The 24,342-nt window shown below is 41.4% G+C and overlaps 1 protein-coding gene across 2 annotated transcripts in view; it reads right to left on the bottom strand.

The window, feature by feature from the left end:
• The window catches only part of MYLK4 (myosin light chain kinase family member 4), an 83,986-nt gene extending 63,399 nt beyond the window's left edge, over nucleotides 1-20,587 (bottom strand). For both annotated transcript variants that reach the window (XM_045866470.3, XM_045866471.3), the window contains exons 1-2: nucleotides 20,351-20,587; nucleotides 18,474-18,744 (exon numbers count right to left, since the gene is read on the bottom strand). In XM_045866470.3, the coding sequence (XP_045722426.1) occupies nucleotides 18,474-18,744; nucleotides 20,351-20,367 (288 nt within the window). In that variant the 5' untranslated portion in view covers nucleotides 20,368-20,587. The remainder of the gene's footprint in view (nucleotides 1-18,473; nucleotides 18,745-20,350) is intronic.
• Between the last annotated feature and the right edge of the window lie 3,755 nt (nucleotides 20,588-24,342).

Below are 24,342 nucleotides of genomic sequence, written 5' to 3'. Positions count from 1 at the left end.
ACCCTACCCTAGCCCCTGCCTACAGCAGTGGGCCAGACCCCCCCAAGGGGAGTTTCTCTTTAGGCCTCTTTGGATCTTTTCCAGACTGGAGACTTTAGTTCATCAGATGTGTTTTAATAACTTTGGGGACAAAAGCGAAGGTCTCATTTTGTTTCTAGGAGGCTCCTCCTCAGGGGCATTTTTCAGCATTTATCCACTAAGACCATTGGGAGAGGAGTTTTTGCCCAACTACAAAGGGACCCGTTGAAACCTATCCGGGAGGCAGTGGTTTCTGTGATTTTCTTATTTACATAACCCAGAAGGGTTACTCAAGCAATTTCTCCCAGCAGGACCACTGGGCCCAAGACAACTTTTTACCTCCATCCAGATGGAGATGCATTTGGCAAATGCTAGCTTTTCTTTCCCTAAAGCACTGCCTTCCCAGGAAACCCACTGAGATTTTGCAAATGCATTATTTACATTCTTAAGAATGAACTCTTAGCAGTTCAACAAGAACAAATGGAGAGCAGACTAAGAGCAAGTTCTCAGTTCAGGCAAGTCGTCCACATTCAGTGTGTGGTTCACACACTAAACAAGGAAGCTCTTCCAGGAAACAAATGGCCTGAAAGCCAGTGTTTTCCCGCGGCTAAGCCTAAGGAACGGATGCCTTTTTCTTCTCCCATAAGTGATGTCAGCTGACCAAGACGTCAGTCCATGGGGCATGTAGAAGGATGTTCCCACAAATCTACGCCTTAGAGGGAACGCTTTTCAAAATGTTGCACAAAGGTACTTTCCCGGCTCAGAGTGACCCTCTGTTCCAGGAGAGTTGCCCAGCACAGGGGGAGAAAGGATGAGGAAACATCGAGAGGAAGCAAGTCTCACAAACCCAGTTTTCCTTAATTACAACATCGAACCAAGGACTCCAAAGAGCCACAGGAGCAGGTCCTTATGTGGTTAAAGGCGCTGGCGTTTGCTGAAGAGGCTAATTTTCAGCCCACATTCTCTTACTCAGCACTTTTAATCAAAATAATCAGTCCAGTGTCTGAGGAGGGGTGGGGAATGAATAGGGCAGTGAAAGAATCCCTTGTTGCTAATGAAATATTTAAAAATCCAGGACAGGGATGGCCTGTACTATTTAATACAGAGGAGACTCTTACCATGCCCCTCCATACCCTGGTGGGTTTTTTTTTTTTATTTGCAAGCGGAAAAAAATAGAATTTATGCACCTTAAAAAAATATGAAGTGAAAAATTATCCATTAGCACAGCAAAGACCTATTTCCAGGAAACAGGTTTTAAAAGAAAATTCCTGACGTCCTGAGGTTAAAACCAGGAGGTGTCATGACTTTGAAAGTGAACGATGAAAGAGCCACTGTGTCCAGGTGCATACAGGCTTGCCTCGTTTCATCTGTTAAGCGAGGCTGGTTAAATCCTTGGTTGTGGTCCAAAAATATCCTGGCAGTTAGCATCTTGCATTAAAATTTATAAACCACGAAAGACCTTTTCTTAAAGAAAAGTTAATTCAGGCTGGATGGCCTGGAAAAAAAAAAAAAAGGTATTTAAAAGGAGTAGTCATCAGAAGTGGTTATATGGAAAACTAGAGGTAAGTAATACTTTTTACTCCCCTAAAACATACTAAAAATATAGCAATAGTAATTTCAGAAGGAAGGGAAATGGCACCAAGTATAATTTCATTTCTAAGAAGTCCCTGGAATTGCCAGAATTGACTTTTCGGGGCAACAAAATAATCGTAGGAATATTAGCAGGAAATCGGAGTTGTCGCATGCATGGAAACAGGCTGTCCTTTGCTCTCTCCACTCCGGAGCCAGCTACGAGGTTCCTCCCTCTCCAGACTCTGCTTAGGCAGGTCTGGAGGGGCACTCAGCCCTTTCCCTCCATGTCTCTCTGCTCTGCCTCCTTCTTTAGTTCACCTATTTGATCCACCTTTATTGAGCACCTCCTGTATGCTGTCTGGCTCTATCTATTCTTGCTCATCCTGTGGAGGCAAACAGAAGCATCATGTGCTCAAAGAGGCCTCCGTGAGCTCCCTGCAGATTAGGTCAAGTCCCCTGGTCTCTGTGCTTCTCTTCACCCTCAGCTCTCTTTTCAATGGCCTGACTTCTCTGGGAGGTGGTGCGGACAGAGGGGAGACGGTTTCTTTCACTCACAGCTGCATCCACACCCCCTCACCACGCACCGGGCACCCACCCATTGGGGTGCCCAGTGAAGACTGGCAAAATGAATAAACTCCAAACACCGTGATTCCAGTTTCACAGGCCCATTTTATCTGGTTCATCTTTTATTCCGAAAGGACTTGGAGATTCGGCTCAGAAATTGGAGTTTTAAGGGATTGGTAAAGAAGAGAAAGTGGCAGCAAGGAGAGGGTACTCGTAACAGTCTATGGCCACGACGTGCTCTCTTTTACATGGTAGTGAGGTCGTCAGCAAGCAATCTGAGCAGGTGACTCCATTTCTGCATAAACCTAAGTGGGAGGAGAGAAAGCCCCAAACAACAGTGGTCTGCAGGCCCGTCCCACAGGAGGTCGGCCTGGACCGGCCTGCCAGCTACACTTGGAGAATTACAGTCCCCAAGAACCACGCTTGAATTTGCCCAGCCTGGTTTTCTTCCCGATTCATACAGTCAGACCTTTCAACCTTGACTAAATGATAAGCCTCTCGAGTAACAGTAACAATAATATTAATGTGAGCTACCATTTATTGAGTGCTCAGTATGTATCAGACAGAGTGCTGAGGGCTTTATACACAGTGTCTATGTATTCTGCATAGCAGCCAGCATGAGAGCAGTATTATTAACCCCATATTTCAAATACCTACTCAGCAAGCTACAGGAATTGACATAGGTCCAACAGCTAATCATGACGGGCACCGTAAATCCCATTTCTTTGGCCTCCTCTATAGATCCTAGCAGGTATCTGGGCACTCGGGAAGCATTTCATAAATCTTTTCCAGTTGGCCTGAGCAGAACAGTACAATTCCTTGCATTTCTGGAGACAGTAGTCCCACCTGGGCCCACACACACAGCCAGAATCCATCTGAGCTGGACGCTGGTCTTGACGGAGTTCATTGGCCAGCTCCGCAGTGACCCTAGGGAATGCCGTTCTGTGCCAGGCCATGCGGAGTGAACCCTGAAGCTGCTGGAGTCTTGGGAGGAGGTGAACTCAACATTCTGGGAGGCTAGTGGAATCTTTTGCCAATGCCATAAAACTGAAAATCTAGAAGGCTTTGCAGTAATGGCCAAAGGGACTGCACCGTGCTTCATTTCTGCTGAGAGTGACCTCACACTGAAAAAGGTGCGGGCTTCGCTCCACCTGACCTTGGTTGTTCCTCCCAAACATTCTTTCGTTGACAACCTTCCTTGACCCTCTGTCCCCAACTGCTGTCTCGATCTATTTGTGGATATGTTCAGAGCTAAGAACACTGGGGTTGGATTTTATTCAGTGTCTAAAATACATTCAAGGAAGGCTTACTTTATTATAATTCTTCAGACAGGGACAGGCCCTCCCACCTGCTTGCATGTCGTGCAAAATGATTCTCAATTCTTCTTTAAACCTTTGTATTATATCTTTCTTCTTTTCGGATTATTTTTAAATCTGTTGGTTTTATCCTGGGTGAATCCTCTTTTGCTACCTTAACTACCTAGTGTATCTTCTACCCAACTGTAAAGAAGCCAACGTTCTCTCTTCTCTCAGTGTGAAAGAACCAAATTTTTAATCCTACGAAACATTTCTCCTTTTAATCTTGATGCAGCTGACATGAAGAAAGAAGAGTTATGGTGGAAATGGAAATATATATGTAAAAACTATAGTTTCCCACAATTTTCCGTGAATTCATAATCCCCAGAGACCAAACAAGCAACAGGAGGGTCAAGAAGTTCTGTAATATCAGCTGACAGTTATGCAGCATGGACTCAGAACAAAAATCATCTCATCTGTGTGTATTATTACCAGTTTATTCTATAGATAAGGAAACTCAAGTGGTCACAGGACTAATTTCACTATAGTGGTAGGGGTGACGAGTACTCAGGCCAGATAGTTCAAAGTTTCATATATTTTTATAGTCTAACCAACCCGCAGCAATGACACAACAATCACCTTCTTAGTTGCCAATTGGCATCTGCTGATACGAATAAGTTTAGGGATAGAAGAAGGGACGTGAGCTGGCTATCAATCAAATGGTTTCCCTCGAACATTGCTAACCACATTTCTCGTAAGAATCCCCTGAAAGGTGATTAGAAACACAGATTCCCAAGCTCCACTCATGGAGATTCTGCTTCAGTGTCTTTCAAGTGGCTGGGGATCTGTACAGTCCCCAAGCCCCCTAGGTGATCCTCAAGAGACTTTGAGACATGCTGTCTTCGAACAGCGTTTCTCTTCCCAGATAAACAAATTCTCAGAGAGTTACATAACATAGTCAAGGTCACTTATCTAATGTGAGTGGCAAAGGCCAGATGGACCCACAGACTCCGGATACCAATGATCTTTCCACTTGACCCTGAGAGCTTCTGAACCAAAAGCCATCCTAGAACCGGCGCCAGGGGAAGGTGATGGGTCCAGCTCCTTCACGCCACAAGTGCTCATGCTTACATGCCAGGAAGCACCTGTGGAAGAAGTAACTCCGGGACCAGGTAGAATCTCAGGGATTAGTCCTTTACTCAGCACATACGTGGCTTTCAATTAAACCGCCTGTTGCTTTGCCGGCAAGAGCCAACCAAGGGATTTCCATGACGCAGAGCCTCATCAGAGGGCTACAAACTCTCAAATGGGCAAGGAACTTGATATCCACACCCGTCTCTGAGAGTGTGACCTTCGCGGGGAAAGCAGGCCATTCCTGGCACTTCACAAGTTCTCTCACCCAGCTAATCTCACTGGCCGGAATGCAAGCTTCGTATTTTGTCTGCCTGGGAAATCTAATGGAAAGAACTATTATTAGACATATTTATTTTATCAAGGAAAATATTCTCATAAAATGTTCAAGAAAGGATATTGCCTGGTTCCCAAGAACAGCCAGAGAGACCCTTTGGAGGATATACACGTATACATTTATGTTTTGAATATATAGGTGTGTGTATGCATGTAATATACATATATATTACTTAGGTAAGCATATATTCTTAAGTGTAGTAGGAAATGTTTATTTTCCTTTCAGCAATTTTTTGCAGTAAACTTTAACCCTTCGTTTTTCAATTGCGGGAGTAACAAATATTCTAGTGCTTCTCAGACTTACATATGCATGTGAATCATCCAGAGACCTTATTAAAATGCATTCCTATTTAGTAAATCTGGGTGGGACCTAAGAATCTGTATCTCTAACAAGTTCCCAGGAGATGCTGACAAGTCACAGGCCACGCTCTGAACAATAAGATTCTGGTTTGTGGTGAATGACCATCTTCATCACACATAAATAGCAACTGTTAAGGATCAGACTATATAAAAGGAACAAAAAAATAAAAACTACGTTCAAATTAACCTACTCTTTATTGAATAATTAATTCCAAAAGGGGCTTCAGAATCTATGCAATGTCCCTTGGATATAATTGTAAACAATTTTCACTCAATTTTATTAGAGCCATTTCAGAGCACAAGTTGATAGACAGATTTCGACTTGAGAGAAAGAGGAAGCAGACTGCCTTCTTCTTCAGAAGGAGCCAGAAAGCACCCAGAATTATGGGTATTCTCTTACTGCAGACACTCTGATCTGTGGGTAAATGAAGAATGCTGGAGTGGATCAGATCATACTGATCTCTCAAAATTGATTCTGCCAGTCTAGAAATGATTAAAATTTCATTCAAGCACATCCTCTTGGAACTTTTTGGGGAAATGTCCAACACCAATATCATTCCAAATATTCTGCTATTTGGAATTCTACTCATTGCTTTGTTTAAATATTTGACATAAGTATATTAATAATTATCTTCACTTCAAAGACTTAAAATATGAATTTTTTCCTAAAATGTGTTGGTAATAACTAGAGCACAAATGAAAATGGACATGCCTAACACAGTTGCTAAGAGGGATACAAAGAAATCTAGGGAATGATCCCCACAGGAAAGGAGCCCCAGCTTTTTAGGAGCAGAGACCCAACCTGTGAAACAATTATTACCAGAAAGGGTACCAAAACTACCCACACAAATGGCATATGTTATTTAAATGGTGTTCTTAAAGGATGATGTAGTTAAGGCAAACTTGGTGTGGGGGGAGGAGGCGGGATGTCAGATTAGAATCAATGGTGGTGGGATTTGAATCTGACCTTGAAGGACAGGAAGGATTTCAAAAGGCATAGAAGAGGAGAAAGAATGCGGTAAGGTGTGGTGAAAATAAAGAAGTGGGAACAGATATTAAATTTGGGGGTTACATCTCTGTGTCAGGCACCAAGCCACTTGCTAACAGATTAGCTAATTTAACCCTCCCAATTATTCTGCAAGGTGGGCATTCTGGCCCATTATGATGAACCAGGGACAGAGATTCAGGCTCAATGACTAAGGTCACACAGCTGGTAAGGGGCCCCACGGGGATTTGAATCTGGGGCTATTTGATACCAGAGTTGATAATGGATCCTCTCTAAACCAGCATTCCACAAGGTACATCTTATGGCATCCTGAGACGTGAATATGATTCGGGAAACAGAAGAGTTCAGTGGTCAGATAAATTTTGAAAGCTCTCAGGATAAATTAGAATGCTAATAGTGTTTCAGATATGAGCTAACGTTTATTGAATGCTTCCCATGTGCCTGGTTAAAATGGTTCTGTTGCTGTTTTAACAGGGAACCTCTCAGAGCCTTTAATATTGTAATATGCATTGAGAATGTCCAATGTTATGTGTTGGGGAATAATATTAATAATCCCACATAAGATGATATGATCATGCAAATACACAGTATTAAAGTAGAATAATTGGAAATAGACAGGCTTCAATTAGAGGTCATTACCTTCTGGTAGACAAGCTTAAGAGTTAGCTATTATGCCCGGTGACTTTCCATTCTTCCCTGTATCCCCCAGTAACTTCGCTGTAATATACAACTCTGTTAGTAAACTGGGTGTGGCCTCCTGAGCTTGGGACCAGGGATGGTTCTCAGAGAACAGGGTCGGAGAGTCGAGAGGTAGATGATGCAGCATCTCTTGTGGTATCCAACAGCTAGGTAAGTCGGGTCTAGTCATTCACCATTTGAAATATCAAGAGATGAAGGTGCTGGACAGGACACCAGTGGAGTCTCCTGCCCCTTTTGTCATATCAGCGATAGTAATTGTTATAATTTGAGAGTTCATAAATCTTTAACTGTATCTGTGTCAGGCTTGAACGACCCACACATTGCCTTGACTCCTGTGACATATTCAGTAACATGTGTCCAATAAAATAAATAGGCTCTACCTTCTCTCATGTTCTATCAAGCCCAAGTTACTAAATCCTTCTCTATTTAAATACAGTTGACCCTTGAACAATGTGGGGTTGGGGCTGCTGACGTCCTGCACAGTTGAAAATCCACATATAACTTTTGACTCCCTCAAAACTTAACTACCAACAGCTTACTGTTGACCAGAAGCCTTACAATCATGTAAACAGCCAATTAACACATATTTTGTATGTGATGTACTGCATTGTTACAATAAAGTAAGCCAATTTAGCCTATCATTTTCCAGCCTTATTATATGTTTCAGAGAATCATTAGTTCCAATATATTCTCGCCTAGCTTCTGCTGTGTCCATGGACCAACACTTGCTGATGGCTGACTTCGGCCACAGGACACCCGTCCTACAATCAGAAGGCTTAGCCTGAAGTGGTGGGACTTCACTGCCCAGCCGCAGTAACTTTTGCAACTTCTCCCCACTAGAGGTCCCTGTTACATCGCTGTTCCAGAAAAGAGCCTCGCCGTCAAGTAAAAGAAACCTGACTGCTTTCAATCTAGCCACTCTGGCTGTGTTTGCATAGAGAAATAGAACAAACAAGCAGAGCAGTCATCAGATGGAAACTATATTTTAGATAATGTGCAGATAATACAAACTGTCCTTAGAAAATCCATCAGAGACGATTTGTTTTCAAATACTTCACGTTTAACTTAAAAAAAAAAAATAAATTCCAGTTAAATTTTCTTCAAATAAATGTAGTTTTCCTTTTCATGTTATGGGGCAAGCTAACCCATTCAAGAGATATCATGGTATATAGCTGTATAACTCTGGGCAAGTACCGGATGTCATTAAGCCTCACTTATCTATAAAATGGAGGTAATAATTATATAAATTCACTGGACATTGAAGATTAACTGAGATGCTGTATGAAAAGTTCTTAACCCGGTGCCTGGGACACAATAAACAACATAAGTGTTAGCAATCATTAGTATTAGCCATAGAGCCAATCGGGGAAGTGCCTACAAGGTTTAAATGAGTTATTTGTAAACTGCTTAGAACAGGGTCTGGCATACAATGAGGGCCACTTACATGCTTGTTAAATAAAATAAGTACATAAATAAATAGACCCAAGTTAAAGCATAAATTCTAAATAGGCAGATGCAAACACAGCCTTAAGAATGTAGAAACTTACTTATATTATCCTATTAATTCAACATGCTTATTCTGGAAGGTTGGGAAGAAAGTAGGACCTAACACAGGTCATTGTTCATTTTTAAATTTCTAAATAACTACAGATTGCCAAGTGGTCTAAAGGGAGATCCTAACAGAAAACATCTCTAATACGTGGAGCTCAGACTGAACAGAAAAAAAGCCATTTGCAACCTAAATGTGTATCCTATGTTTACCCTTTAAATACCTGATGTTGTGTCATCAGATTCTGCCTCTTTTTGACACCATCAGTGAGCATCAATACATGAAACAGCTTGTGTCTTTGGGTTTCAAGTATCTACCCTCCAAACCAGAGTCGTATCCTGCGACGACTATGGGACAGTCCCAGCAGAATCAACAGTGTGTCTTCATGCAGTAGAAGCTCAGTAATTCCTTACTGAGTAGATTAATATAGAATATGGGCCCAAAGATCTAAATGACTTTGATACAGGCTGATTAACCACATTTACATTCTTGTTTCATCAAGTACATTTTTAAGGAAGACGGTCTCTTTCAAAAACAAAACAGAACAAAAACATCGAGGGTCTGGTGGTGAAATATGCTATGATCACTAGGACACTTTGATGCCGCTGTCTTATTCTGTGCTGAGGAGTTAGCAGTTTGCCCACCATTGCCTGTTCATCATCAGTGCAAATGTCAGTGCAGTGGAAAAGGTCAATAATTTGAATTATTGTGAAAATAGTTTTGAACTTGCAGACCTCTGAAAGGGTCTTAGGGTGCCCCAGGGGGGTCCAAGGATCTCACTTTGAGAACTGCAGGCCTCGTGGATGATGTTCCAGTGAAAGACGATGCTGCACAAGGTAGATTCATCATGTGTTCCCCTTGCCTGTTCCATCCCCCCGTTTCTCTTTCTTGGACAATTTGGGAAAACACCAAGGGCTGCTGGGATCTTCCTTAGGGTTTAGGCTGGAACGAGTGATGAGCACTTTCTGAGGTCACACTATGATACCATCTAAAGCCCTCTCCAGAGAACTGAAGGGGCATGAGTGACTCAGGGGTGTGCAAAGGCCTCTAGCAGATTCTAGGAGACTTAGAAGCTCCAAATAAAATATTCAGTTCCTGTTAGTTCCTCCTCTCTTATCCTCCAGTGTCCAAGGGAGCTCAAAACCCCTTTCAGAATCTGAAACCATCCTATAGACCAAATATATGCTAGAGGCAAAAATATCCAAGCTAGAAGTGGGCCCCTGGAATGACAGATGCTCTGGAATAGAGCGATAGTGCAATGCTTGTCAGAGGTTGATTATTATGCCCCATCAGAACTCTGCAGTTAACAACTCCATGGGTTATACCTGCATACTGGCACTCCAGAAACAGCAGAGAAAACTCCATGTAGAATTGTACGGCTGGGGGCGCCTGGGTGGCTCAGTTGGTTAGGCGGCTGCCTTCGGCTCAGGTCATGATCCCGGGGTCCTAGGATCGAGCCCCACATCGGGCTCCCTGCTCAGGGCCTGCTTCTCCCTCTCCCACTCCCCCTGCTTGTGTTCCCCCTCACGCTGTCTCTCTCTCTCTGTCAATTAAATAAATAAATAAAATATTAAAATAAAAAAAAAGAATTGTACAGCTGGGGGCTCCTGGGGAGCTCAGTCAGTTAAGCATCTGACTCTTGATTGCATTTCAGGTCATAATCTCAGGGTCATGAGATCAAGCCTTGCATGGGGCTACCTGCTCAGCAGGGAGTCTGCTTGAGATTCTCTCTCTCTCCTTCTCCCCTTTGCCCCTCCCCCTGCTCTCTCTCTCTCTCTCTCAAATAAATAAATATTTTTTTAAAAAAAGAATTGTATAGCTGGATGTGGGGAAATGCTATTATAAAACATTTCTATTGCACAGAAGGTAGAGTCATTTCTCAAGGACACAAGAAAAAAATACATTTATGAATTAAAATCTTGTCTCTATAATTCATTTTTATGCTTACCCCTCACCCCAATTAGTTCAGATAAGCCCCAAGCCATACAAAAAGTTTACAACCTTGTTCACTGCTTACATTTGGAATGACAAAGCTAGAAGCTAAAGGTCTAGTAGACAAACGAGACGTTGGGCTCACACACCCCTCATTCTAGCCTGGTCACTGCCTTGCTTTAGAATTTCCTGACACCTGGCCACTGACAGCAGCATTATACCTGCTCAGTCACCACCTGAGCCTTCTAACTGGGCTCCTTGCTGCTCAGATTCTCGGCTCCCGAGTTGAAGCCTTGGGGGAACTGTTCATAGAGGGAGAGCCTGAGGCACAGGAAAATTAAGAAGCAAGATGCTCCTGCCTAGAAAGAGGTGGTGCCAAGGCAAAATGCCAGGGCCTGGCTGATGGCCAGCCAGCCATCCTTCGAGGCAGGCCTGCAGGACTCGAAAAGCTGCCTCGCTCCGGGCCGGCTGAGCCAACGCCTGCCCGGGATACGTGCTGTCTTGTGTTCCCACAGGCCGTGGCCAACGCGGAACCTTCACAGACACCATGCAAAGTGCCCCCCACCCCTTCCGTGAAAAAGCCTGGCTCTAGTAAAACAAAACACGTAAAGAGCAACCCGGAAAACACGGTTGGGAGGGTAATTCTGATTTTAGGTAGGAATAGTCCTCCCATGTAATGAATCTTGGGCAAGTCCAGTTTACCTCTCTTGGACTTTGAGTCCCCCCTTCAAAGAAGGATTTGGATGAGCTGAGCGCCAAGGCTCCTATGTGCCTTGCTCCCTAATCTCTGAGTCACAGCTTCCTTGCTAGAGCCTTTGGTGTCTTTAGTGTCCCATTCATTATGGAAATGCCACACTAACCTGGGCTTATCAGAACCCTTGAGTGGACGAAGCCACGAGCCATGGATTATACTGCAGGTTTGTGCCAGTATCCAAATGAGCACATACCATTCCTACCTAATCAATGGACTAGCAAATCAGACACTCCTCCTGAAGTCAAAATTGTAAATGAGGCTGAAGTACGTGGAACACCCCTGGGAACCAACGATCAGCTACATGCAACTGAAAGTGCTAGAGGTTAGTCACCCGATGGGACAGCTCTTGACCAGTGGGGATGACCCAGTGCATCACTGCTGCTCCCCACCCAGTCCTCTGCGTGGACAGTTCTGAGGTCACCCTACCCAGCAGTGGTCAGCCTGGCAAGAAAATGACAAATAGAGTTGAAAGTACCAAGTGGCACAGGGCAAAGACCCGGAAATAGCCTCCTTAGTCTAGGGGTCCAGAGACTGACGTGGGATCACCTCATCATTAGGGATTTGGGGTGATTTTATGTTGTACACTAATAAACCATTTTTAAAATGTGTGTGTGTGTTACTGTGTCTTTGAAAATCTAGAATAAGCATATCAAAACCATGATTTCACTCTATCGTTGCTTTTGCTAAAATTTTTTAAATAACTTGATATGTGAAAATATTAATTGACAGGGGTTAAAGTAGTATGCAGATACAGCAAAACCCATGAAGGTGGCCTGAAAACCTGAAGTCTGAGAAACACTAACAGCTTGGGCGCCTGGGTGGCTCAGTCATTAAGCGTCTGCCTTTGGCTCAGGTCATGATCCCAGGGTCCTGGGATCGAGTCCCACATTGGGCTCCCTGCTCGGCAAGAAGCCTGCTTCTCCCTCTCCCATTCCCCCTGCTTGTGTTACTGCTCTCGCTATCTCTCTCTCTGTCAAATAAATAAATAAAATCTTAAAAAAAAAAAAAAAAAAGAAACACTAACAGCTCAATATGCTTTTCACAACTATAATGTTTTAGGTGAATTTCTTTATCAAGTATGTTAAGCATTTTCTTACCTGAGAACACAGACTTTATTTGCAATATTTATATTTTTACTGTATTGCTTTAACTTTCAGAGAAAGTAAGATTTTTTTTTCTCATATTACACCGAATAACATAAAACTCTCATAATTTTAATTATTCTGAGAACCTGAAATGACACAAACAATATGATTCCTCTGTGTGTTTGGTCTAGGACACCCAGAACTTTACATGGGCAAGTATTTGTACCCGATGTATTGGAAAAAATCTTTCGATTGCTTTATGTTCTATCACTATCCCTATATACCTGTATGCCAACACTATGTTTTATGTTCTACGGATACTGAGTACATTAATATCACAAGTAGGATTCTCTGATGCCCTTAGAAAAAACAGTTCCTAAAACTTCTGGGCTTGCAGAAATTTCTAAGACGATAGGTTGTCCATGTTTCTAAATAACCATTAACAATGGGGGGAAAAAGCAATAGGCTATGTTATAAAAATCTGACTTAAGAGACATTTTCTTTACAGTTAAAAAGTTGCAAAAACTTTTTGAAATACATTCCCACAACTTTCCCAGTTAATGCATATATCTTGTTGACTTTGTCACTGGGAAATACTATGAGGGCTACATTCCGGGAACTTGGGTGGATAACTCATTCTTTTCCATATAGAAGATGAAAACCCTCATGGTATTTCCCATAGGAGATCTGTTAAGCAGCCAAAAATGAGTAATGCTTGGACAACACTGACCAAGTCTGAAAACACAGACCTAATGGTGGCATTAGGTCAGACCTAAAGAGACTTAGAATGTTTTATGATCTTACTTAAAAAAAAAAAAAAAGTCTGTTCCTGTCTATCCATCTTTTTCCCATCTCTTTTACCTTGTCCTCAACTAAGATAGATCAGATAATAAACCATTCCAAGGTTTGGCAATTCCTCTGAAAGTGAACGTAATGGTCCCCGAAATACTGATTGTGTCGGGGTCCCGTGGAAAGGCTCAGGGCCATTATGAAAGCCTGACGCCTGAAGCTCTCAGTCCACCAACACCACCAGGATGCGGAAGGGGTGGTTTCTTGATGGATAAATATTTCTTTATACCTTCTTTGGTATCTGCATACAGGTATAGAGAAAATTTTTTTAACTATAAATCATGCATTCTCCATGAGGGTAGTATCACCCCCCAAGGGGGTAAAATTGTTTCTTTAGGAGGGGTAAAAAAAAAAAGCATTCCTTTTATGTATAAAGCACAAATAATGCCTATAATACGTAAGCAGGTATACAGTATATCTGTGGTGTTAAGATTTCACAGGAGGGGTTTCACCAGGGGGAGAAAAGCCTAAAAGCTCTGCAGGGGAGTAGATGGCAACAAAGCAAAGTGGAGGGACACTGCTACCTATCTCCTTCCTGGGATTCAGGCTGGTTTCTGTCCTCTCTTCCAAACGGTTTTTATACTGTCTTGAAAATAATGTATCTTCCGCTAATAGATAAAAGTATTAAATCTGTAGAAAGAGCTGTTTTCCCAGACACGAATACCCTCTCTTGGGAAGTGCTAAAATCCTTAGGATCTGAATTATTTCTCTTCTTTCGGAATTGGACTCTTCTCCGGACTGAATTCCATTCCTGGAATAGCTGCCGTGTCACGTGAAAGGCGTGATCCGGCAACGGTTCCAAAGAAAGAGCATATAGGCTGGACGAGCTGGCTCCCCCAGGGGAGGCGGCCGCTCTTCGGATGCTGCCTTCGCCATAGACATGATAAGGGGGACATAAGTTTTACTCTTGTGTCATTCTACTTTCATAATTAAGTCATATACATAGTAGGGGAATGGAGAGATGTTGACACTATTTTGCTCTCAAAACAAAAATAGCTCGCCGACTTTAACATGCAGCAAGAATGGTTGCTTTGAGGTTCCCCGAAAGTTGGTGCAAGTGCTTGGAATGTTGAAAGGAGCCACATGCCACTATTATTATCCCAACCCCTCCTAAGGCGGTAGTCTCTGGCAAGGATTAAGACGGGGCATGCATTCCGTCTCCTTTGGCAAGCACCACTCCCTGGTTGGAAATAGAACAGTAAATAGAACAGTAAAATGAATCTGTCTTAATTAAAAGTGATGTTACTACCTGCGTGTCCTCCAGGGCAGGAGCCTGTCTGTGACCTCCCCGTGTCATCATGGACTGGAACACACGCCAGAGTAAGGAAGACGAGATAAGGCACACGCTACCTACAATCCAGATGTCTTTTCTTCTAAGTGCTAAGTCCATTCTCGGGGAGCGGCTATGGAAGTCACTTGGCTTATACGCTCCTTCCCTCCCCTGATCTAGCACAAGCACGTTTCCAAGCACATGCTTGTTACATGCCCACTTCTGAGGAGTAGGCGCTGCCCCATGGCAGAGGGTTCTTGCAGGGTCCTGCAATTTGTGTTTCCAGCTACACGATCCACAGATAATCTGCCTCTTTAAAAGGAAAAATAGGACGGCCTGCGTGACAGATCTGAAACAGGTGTAGGGACAGAGACAGACCCGCTGGTGACAAACGACACCAACTTGAATGCGCTTGTCCCCAGTTCAAGGACGATTAGCACCACAGAAACTGGCATCTGCCTTGCTGGCTGGGCCACCGCCAGGGAGCTTTCTCCTGCCCTTAGGAGCAAAGGAGCAAAGAGATGGGGGCAGGGAAATGCAACTTTAAAAATTGCAAAGCCTCCACCCTCAGCCATGATATTTTGATATCTAAGTAAGTCACTGTGAGCACCACTGGCGGTACAATTTCACAGTGGTTAGTCAGGAAATGCCATCTGCGATTAAGCGCACCAACTGCAATCAAAATAGGGAGATCCACGCTTTGCTCCAACCCACTCTATGCTATTCACATCCTGTCGATAAATATTTTTTGTTTGGTCTTGGAGCATTTGTAGCAGGCACTTAAGCATTCTGCCTCTGTTAGAGCCATCCTTGTTTCTACTCCCACAGCTCTGCCTCACTCCCCTGGTTCGGACCGTGCCTTTCAGATGGAGGACAGGAACCAGGGTTCTACAGGAAGGTGGGGGTGGGGGGCAAAGGACAAGGAGGTGAACATAGATAACCTTGGGCATAAAAAGTAGGTATATGTATCATAAGTGGGAGCAGGCAAAGGGAGGCAGACAGAACCAAATGGAAGAGTAAAACTCTGCTTGTCTGGCCCTTTTGTCTTTTATTAAACAAATAAAGTGCGTGTGCATGTGTGTGTGCGTGTGTGTGTGTGTGTGTGTTAAACAGTAAATCATATCTAAGAGAAGTATACCAGGGGGCTATTTATATAGGTAACAGAGAACTAACCGAAGAAGAAAACCTGGATTTGATTCTATAAAAATGATACTAATTATAGTTATGAGAGTCATTTACCATTTATGAGTTAACAGTATATACACAATCGCTAGTGAGCTCATCCCGCGTATGTAGCAGATTAATTTTTTTGTGTTTTACTTTATTTCAACACCACATTATGTAGGCTTAGACCTGGTTTATTATGGCACATCTGCTAAAAGTTTTTAAAATTCTACATTATTTAGGTGATTTTGAACACCCTCTAGAATATAAGACAATGAGAAAAGTCATTAAAAAAAACCAGAATAAACATAAGAATAAAAAAAAAAACAGAATAAAAAGGGAAGTAGAAAAATAAAGTGAACAAACCACAGGAGAAAAGTAGAATATGTGGCATTTAACAAATTCAACAAAAAATAAAGTAGAGGAAAAGAAAGAAGATAGTTAAAATTAATCTAGTGGGGGAAAAATAAGTGAAATTAGAAAACCTGGTTAAGAGCAGGAAAAGGAAAAGAACCTGAGTTTTACCAGCCTGGACTAGGGAGTAAAGACTCTTCTAGAAAGAAATTGCACTTCACGCCTTCCAAACAAAGCTTCCATATCACTAGAGTATCGGAAATTCAGAGTAAATTATTGCCAATGCACCACAGTGACATTTTCTACTGTGATGAGCAATGCTAATCTTCTCAGAAAGAGGAGGACTAAAAAGAAAAAGGAGAATAAGTTTTCTCCACTTACGGCAAATTATGGCAAGCATTTTTTAGACGGTCCCTGGAGAATAACGCCTGATATTGTGAAGATTTACTGTGGCCCCAGCAGAAGATGGAGACATGTCAGTCTAGCTCTGTCTGCATACCTGCTGACATCTGAGCTACTGGAATGCCCTTCTCCATCCACCCGCGGCCAAGGCCCGCTGCCTACCCTGGCACCCACTGACTGGGCCAGCCAGGGCCTCCAGTACCGTGACCTTGGCAGCCACACAAAGAAGAAGAGCTCTGTGTCTCCCCTTCATGTTCCATCCATCCTCCAGAGGGCCAGAGAGAGAGAGACAGGGAAATTTATTGCTGACATCTCTGGGCCCTTCGCCATTTACAAAGAAGAAGCTGAATGGGACATAGGGAGCTACCAGTCACTCCTTTCCATCTTCCGCCCAGCATCGACTGCAGGATCAAGGCCAGAAGGCCCAGGTTACACGCGGGACATCAGACCAAGTGCAAAGGGTGCTCTCTTAGGGTTTCTGAGGAGCAACATTCTCAGTCTTGCCCTCAAAAATATCCAAAAATATTGAATGTCCAAATCATTTGATTTCTGATATTCTGGTGCAGTTTATCATGAAAACAATTCTTCCTAAAAATGTTCCTGTTCCAGCTTAGCACCATCTCCCTCTTCAAAGATAATTCCTACTTCTAAAAATTATATCACAGAACCTGGAGAAAAACAGTCCTGGAAAAATAATCAAATTCATATAACTATTACCAGTAGCTGGTTATTTCAAAGTTATCCAAGAAGACTGTTTTGTCTTCTCTGTCCTAGAGAAGTTAATGAACAGAAAAAGGAATCCTTCTGTTTATTCATTTGCATCCTAATAGCCCTAAGGAGGAAGTCCTTCATATGTGACTTCAATTTCACCTGTGGAAGTTTCTTTTTGGTGTATACTGAACAAGATATTAACTCATAGGGAAAGTGGAGGTCTCAAGAAACCTAAGTTTCAACACAACTCCTTTCTTTTCTCCAGCACGTTTTATCATTCCATACTCACTGACAGTTACTTAGCAGCCCTGCTTCATTGTCCGGGGCACCATTAGAAATGCCCTTCCTGTCCGAATAGTGCTCTTCAGAAGAGTAGTTGGACAAAGAAGGATATTTCCAATCCTGCCTAGTAAGAATCACCTGCTCTGATCTTTAAAAATACTCATTCCTAGCCTTCAACCAGAATGCAGAATTCACTTCTACAGATCTGTTCATTCCACAGACATTTTGGGGACCTCTTCTGTGCTGGTTACCAGGGGAGTCCAAGTACAAGTCATTCAAGGTCTCGACCTTGAAGAGCACTATCGAGAGAAAGGTGACAGACTTCGAAACAATTGTGTATGCTAGAAGAAAGGCACAAGCAACATGCTGGGAGGCCAACCCTGGGCCAGGAGCTGCACTTCCATGGGTCCGTGAGTGGGACTGACTAAGTCAAGAGAGAAGAGAAGACTGCTGTTGGATGACAGTTTACCATGGTGAACAGATACTGTGCTAAGTGCTTTATACACATTATCACACTTAAATTCCTCAACAGCCATCGAACCATTATTCTGATGAGGCAGCATCTAGGCTGAGGTTAGGAACTTGCCAAAGATCAAGTAGCCAGAATCAGGCTCAGGGTTTCATTGCGCACAACTGAGGACCCAGGCGTAACCTTCAGGGAAGGCTTGCTGGTCCCCGTCTCTGACAGTCACTGCCAACAGGTTTGTCACCTACACTGTGAGGAACTCAAAGTCTTGAGGAAATTAGAAACTCTTCTGCAGAACGATTGTGCCCCTCATAGTGCTTCTCTGAATTTCACACCCATCCTTGTAAATGCTCAAGAAATGTGTGTTTCCAGAAGTTCCCTCTCATAACGTCTAAGCCACTAACCACAACGAGGTAGAGATGCACATTCAAAGCCCCTCAATTACTTACCAAATTACTCAATTACTTACCAAACTCGGTTGTATAATCTACAACACGTAATCCTCAGTGAAACACAATGAAAAATGTCTTATCCATAAACATTCCGTAATTCTTCACACAAGCGACAAAAATAGAATTTGACGAGTCTGATAAATGGTTACATTTACTGATTCATGTAAGAACAGATAAAGTAGAACTGATACTTTTTACAAGACTAAATTAGCACATAATTACCTCATTCTTTCCAGATCTTGATTCCTGTTCACTGGAACTTTCTTCCAGAAAACATTTCACTTTCTCAACCTTTTCCATGCACTGGAAGAAGGCCATTTCCTCCCGTTTGTTACTGTTATAACATGTGTTGATTTCTTCCAGCCTCTTCACTTTTAACATCTTGGTGGTGAGTCCGATTAAGTTACTGTCTGGAGTGTGGTTTTCATCTCCCTCTGTCCCTGATTTGTAAATTAAGACGCAATCATGAGCTTTGAGCGTGCCTTCCTCTTGACTGTAAAAAAAAAAGGGCAGGGGGAACAAAGATCTCATCACTTACTCACATATTTGACTTCTGGAGAAAATGACCAGTGAGAATTTTGAAGTCCCTTCTACTTAAACTGGAAAGAAGACCCAAAACTAGGAAAAGAAATGTTAATATCAAGTTTCAAATGCTGGAACTTTGAAAGAAAAAAAGGATTTTTTCCCCCAACTTGTCCTACAAAAGTGAACAGTAAAAGGCAACCTTCAGTTTCCCTGGGTGACTGTATCTCTCAGTGCATAAAATGAGATGTATATCAAGGGGCCAATTTAAATATAGAATATAAAATTTCGTTGGAGTTAATTGGGATTGCAGGTTTTGCTCCTCCCATCCCCAGTAGGAAGGGCTCTTTCCTGTGTGAGGGGGTCTCTCATGCTTCCCCCAGGGGAATTTTGTCCCCATATGGGGAGTAATCTCCACCAGATGGCCCATTTCCAGAGCACTTCTCTGCCTACACCAGAAATGTTTGGTGTTTATTCTAAAAAAGAAATTTCCTTACAGTGCTGTCACGCAGATAAAATACCCAGATAGCTTTCTTCGATTTGTCATTAACTGCTAAGTATCGAGTGCAAATCCTTGTGCTTTCTTTGGAATACTTTTATTCCAAATTAAGTAATACACATAATACCGCTCTGATACTAGAGATCTACACATAGTTTATGTCCACACGCTTGATGGTAAGGGGGCTTGGGGAGAGAGAGACTGATTGGAATTTGCGGCGGGTTCCCACCGCTGACTGCTGAGGCCCCCTGCTGGAGATTTTCTGAAAATTGTTTCCAGCTTTTTTTTTTTTTTCATTTATTCAAAGTTGTAAGAGTTTGAGAGTAGAAATAAAGCTTACTCTCACACACCAAAAAAAAAAAAAAAAATTTTTTTTATTTGAGAGAGAGAGAGAGAGAGCATGAGAGGCAGAAGGGTCAGAGGGAGAATCAGACTTCCCCCTGAGCAGGGAGCCTGATGCAGGACTCGATCATGGGATTCCAGGATCATGACCTGAGCCAAAGGCAGTCGCTTAACCAGCTGAGCCACCCAGGTGCCCCTGCTTCCAGCTTTTTCTCAAATTTAAAATCATCTGCAATTATGTCCACAAAACTTCATTTTTCATTCTCTTAACTCAGATAGTAAAATTCATATAAACCTTAAGTTCCAAATTATTAAAAATCCAATGCTCTGCAAAAGTCTTCTTAGCCACACAAAGACCTTACTTCAAATACACTGAAATGTAATGCCAACCAGAGTTCTAGAACTATGATACATTATAGATCAATACTAGCAGTCTTTCAAATTGCCCTGAAAAAAAAAAAAAACATTATTAAAAAAAGGAGGCAGATGCATGGCTATTTCTAAGGCAAACTATGACTTATACACAATATGTAGTTGCAGATGGTACTCATGCTGGATCAGGAAGCCACATAAAAATTAACAAATTAAAAAGAAAACAGGTCCAAGATATAATAATTTTGCAAAGAAATAATAAATGTTAAGCTCTACCTGGAGTTTGGTACAACCTGTTATTTAAGGCAACATAGAAAGAAGAGATGTGAGAGGTTATAACAATTATTTAAAATAGAGTAATTACCATGTATAGGAGGACATCCTAGGGTTCGGACCCCTTCAAGTGCAGAGTATAATATCCAGCAGATAAAAGGAAGTTTTACAGAGCTCAAAATGACTACACACTTCTCTGGTAAAGGTCTTTACTCTCAGTCAGAATAAGTCTTCTGAAAAGACAAGTGTCCACTCTGAAAGGAAGTATCCTCTCTCTCAAATGCCACTTTGAGCCCCTGTTTAAACTAATATGGTCCTTGATCTCATGTTGCTCAGCTGTTGCCTTCTTAGTCAGATGGGGAAGACTATTAATTTTAGACACCAGGCTTTTCAAGGCCAATGGCTCCATTTCAGAGGTCAGGTAAGGAGAGGATGTACTGGGAACAGTGGATGAAATATCACCTTCACCTTTCTTCTCATCAGTGTGGTAATACTCAGAATAACCAAGCAGCATTTGCCTTTGGCGATCAGATGCCCCTGTTATCCACATAACTATTGAATTTTCTTCCTTTCAAAAACCATCGAGAATGAGCCGTAAAAGCAAAAAGTGATAAATTGCACTTCACTGAAATTCAAAATTTGCTCTTCAAAAGACAGCATAAGAAAATGAAAAGACAAACTACAGACCTGGAGAAAATACTATGAAATCACACATCAGATAAAGGATTTGTATACTGAATATACAACCAACTCTTACAAATCACCAATATAATAACAACCTAATTTTTAAAAATGAACAACAGATTTGAAAGACATCTCATCAAAGAATATATATAAATGAGTGGCTACAAAGCACAAGAAAAAATGCTCAAAGTCAGTCATTAGGGAGATGCAAATTAAAATCACAATGAAATAACATTTTATACCCACTAGAAGAGCTATGATTAAAAGAACAGACAAGGGCGCCTGGGTGGCTCAGATGGTTAAGCTTCTGCCTTCGGCTCAGGTCATGATCTCAGGGTCCTGGGATCGAGTCCCGCATCGGGCTCCCTGCTCCTTGGGAGCCTGCTTCTCCCTCTGCCTTTCTCTCTTGCTCTGTCTCTCATGAATAAATAAATAAAATCTTAAAAAAAAGAACAGACAAGAGTAAATGTTGGCGAGGATGTGGAGTGACTGACTGGAACACTCATCATACATGTTGGTGGAAACGTAAAATGGTACAGTTTTTGGAAAACAGTTTGGCAGTTTCTTAAAAAGTGATTTCCCAAGGGACCTAACAATTTTTTTCTAGATATCTCCCCAAGAGAAATGAAAACATGAACACTCAAAGCTTTGCACATGGATGTTCATAGCAGCATTATTCACAATAGCTAAAAATTGACAACAACACAAAGTTCCATCAATTGGCTTGGTAAAAAGAGATATGTAATACATCCATTCAAATGGAATACTCCCCAGTAACAAAAATGAATGTAGTACTGATCCCTGCTACAACTTGGATAAACAAAAACGTTGTGCTAAGTGAAAAAAGCCAGAAATAAAGACTACATACATAATTCTATTTGTTTGAAATGTCCAGAAAAAGCAAATCTACAGACGCAAAAAGTAGATTAGTGTTTGCTTGGGGCTCAGAGCAGGAACAGAGATTAACTATAAATAAAATCTTTTGGGGGTGATAGAAATGTTAAAAAAAAACTGTTCTGTGGTGATAAGTGTGCAACTCATTAAGTTTCCTAAAACATTACTGGATTGTATACTTAGAATGGGTGAATTTCATATGTAAATTTTACTTCAATAAAGTAATTAAGAAAAAGGGAAATCTAGTAATATGATTAACAAAAAGTAAACTTGTTAAAAGAAAACAAAAGAACAAAGCACTACTGAACATTTATGGCCAGCTTTTCCAGGTGACCAAGGCTGGGATCCAAGGGGACGTAAATTATACCCATACTTGCTGGGTCACCTGGGGCCAAAGAAAAGGGGAAGGGAACAGTGAGTCGGGGAAAAGTCAAAAATCTCACTCTTCTCATGGTATGAATACTATGTAATGCATGACTTGTAATTAATAGAAAAATTAATGGCAATTTAAAACTAAATTCTATCTCATTTTCTACTCAAGCCAGGATTCTTAGAGCAAGGAGGATAATGACGTTACAGAAAGTCCAGATGTATTTACATTAAATCCTTAATATTTCCAAGTGACTTTGAGTAAGTAGCTGAATTCTGTGTAATAAAAAATGAAAATAAAAACAGGAGAGTTTTAAAAACTAGACAAAAATATATATGGGACCATTTAAAAATTAATCTCCTTCAGAAATATTAAATAATGTTTTAGTTCATTACTTCTGTAATGGTTTCACAATTTGTTCATCTAGTTATACCCTTTTTTACTTTCTTATAAAATGTAAATGCATGTCATTGAGTAAATATGCTGTGTATTAAACAATACACGTGATATTCAATTGGAACAAAGAACATTGTGTAAATACTATTCATAAATAAATTTCCAAAGCTCATATGACTTTCATAAAATTTTTGTTAAATATTTTTCCTTTCCTCTGACTTCTTTCTTTTTGTAAAGATTTTTTATTTATTTTATATATGTAGAGAGAGTGCATGCAAGCAGAGGCAGGGTGGGGGGGTAGAGGGAGAGAGAGAGAGAATCCCAAGCAGACTCCCCACTGAGAGAGGAACTCACACAGGGCTTGATCTAAAGACCTCGAGATCTTGACCTGGGCCAAAACCAAGAGTCCCACTCTCAACCACCTGAGCCACCCAGGCGCCCCTCTTCTGACTTATTTCTTAAAACTTAAAACCTACAGAGAATTTACATGAATAGAACAATGAGTATCCATATACCCTTTACGTAGATTCACCAAATGTTAACGTTTGCTATATTTGCTGTCTCTCTTTTCTGAGAGTAAGTTACAAACTTCATGAAACTTTATCCCTAAATACATTAAGCATATGTCTCCTGAGAATAAAGACACTTTCTCACCTAACAGGATCCAATCACAAATCACATAGTTAGCAAGTCTTTTTAGTCTACTTTTATATATTTGGGGAACAATCACCCAGTCTTTTTTTTTTTTAACCCTCATGACACTGATGTCGTTGGAGACTTCAAACCTATTATTTCACAAACTATCTCTCATTTTGAATCACCTCATTTTTCTTCATATTTGGAACTGGGCAAACCATTGGGTATGAAAACCATGGAAGTGATGTTGTGTCTTTCAGAACATTACAAGAAGCAATGGTGTAGCTTGCAGCATGATCTGTCATGTGAAATTTGGTGATCTGATTAAGTTTTCTCCAATGCAAAGTTACCCTTTTTCTTTTTGGAATTAATAAGCAGCTCTGTGAATTTATGGATATCCCATTCCCCAACAATCTGTCATCCTATGATTTTAGTATCTATTCTTGCCTGAATCAATTATTACCACAGCAATTCTTAAGCGGTGATTTTCTAATTCTATCATTTCTTCTACATTTATTAATTGGCATTCATCTGTAAGAGAAGAGCTCTCCATCTCCATCCTGGTCCCCTTTGCTTTTTAGTATCGCCACGAACTGGTGGGTTTTTTTAAATGAATATACATTCCCTATATTATTCATTTTGATGCTCAAATTGTTCCAGATTTGGTCCATGGGAGCACTTTTGAGCACACTCCTGTGTACTTCTGACATGCCACCATTATTTTTTGAGTACTTCCTTACTTTATGGCATAACAAGATGTTCAAAGCCCATGTTGTACCTTTCCAGCTCTATTTCTAGAATCTGCCATTTCTCAAAGGAGCCCTGGTTCCTTTTAGAGAAGAATGTATTTAGAAATTAAGACAAGGGCAATCGGAGTGTTCTTTGCTACTGGGGGATCATTGCTTCTAGCTCCTTCATGGACAAAGCTAGGAAATATAATTTTTTAAAAATCAGGAGTTCATACTTGTATATTTTTAATTCCAACCCAACACCATAGGATTCTTTCTTCCCCTTCCCCCATTCCATATACATATCTCCCTTCCATTAATTATTTAACCATAAAAAATTTTTAAAACACAATAAAATGCTTGCTAGAAGGTGAA

This window comes from Mirounga angustirostris, unplaced genomic scaffold (assembly GCF_029215605.1).
Source record: "Mirounga angustirostris isolate CCGP_5_RB_7025 unplaced genomic scaffold, mMirAng1.0.hap1 SCAF_8, whole genome shotgun sequence".
Lineage (NCBI taxonomy): Eukaryota > Metazoa > Chordata > Mammalia > Carnivora > Phocidae > Mirounga > Mirounga angustirostris.
This window is presented reverse-complemented; position numbering and strand designations above follow the sequence as displayed.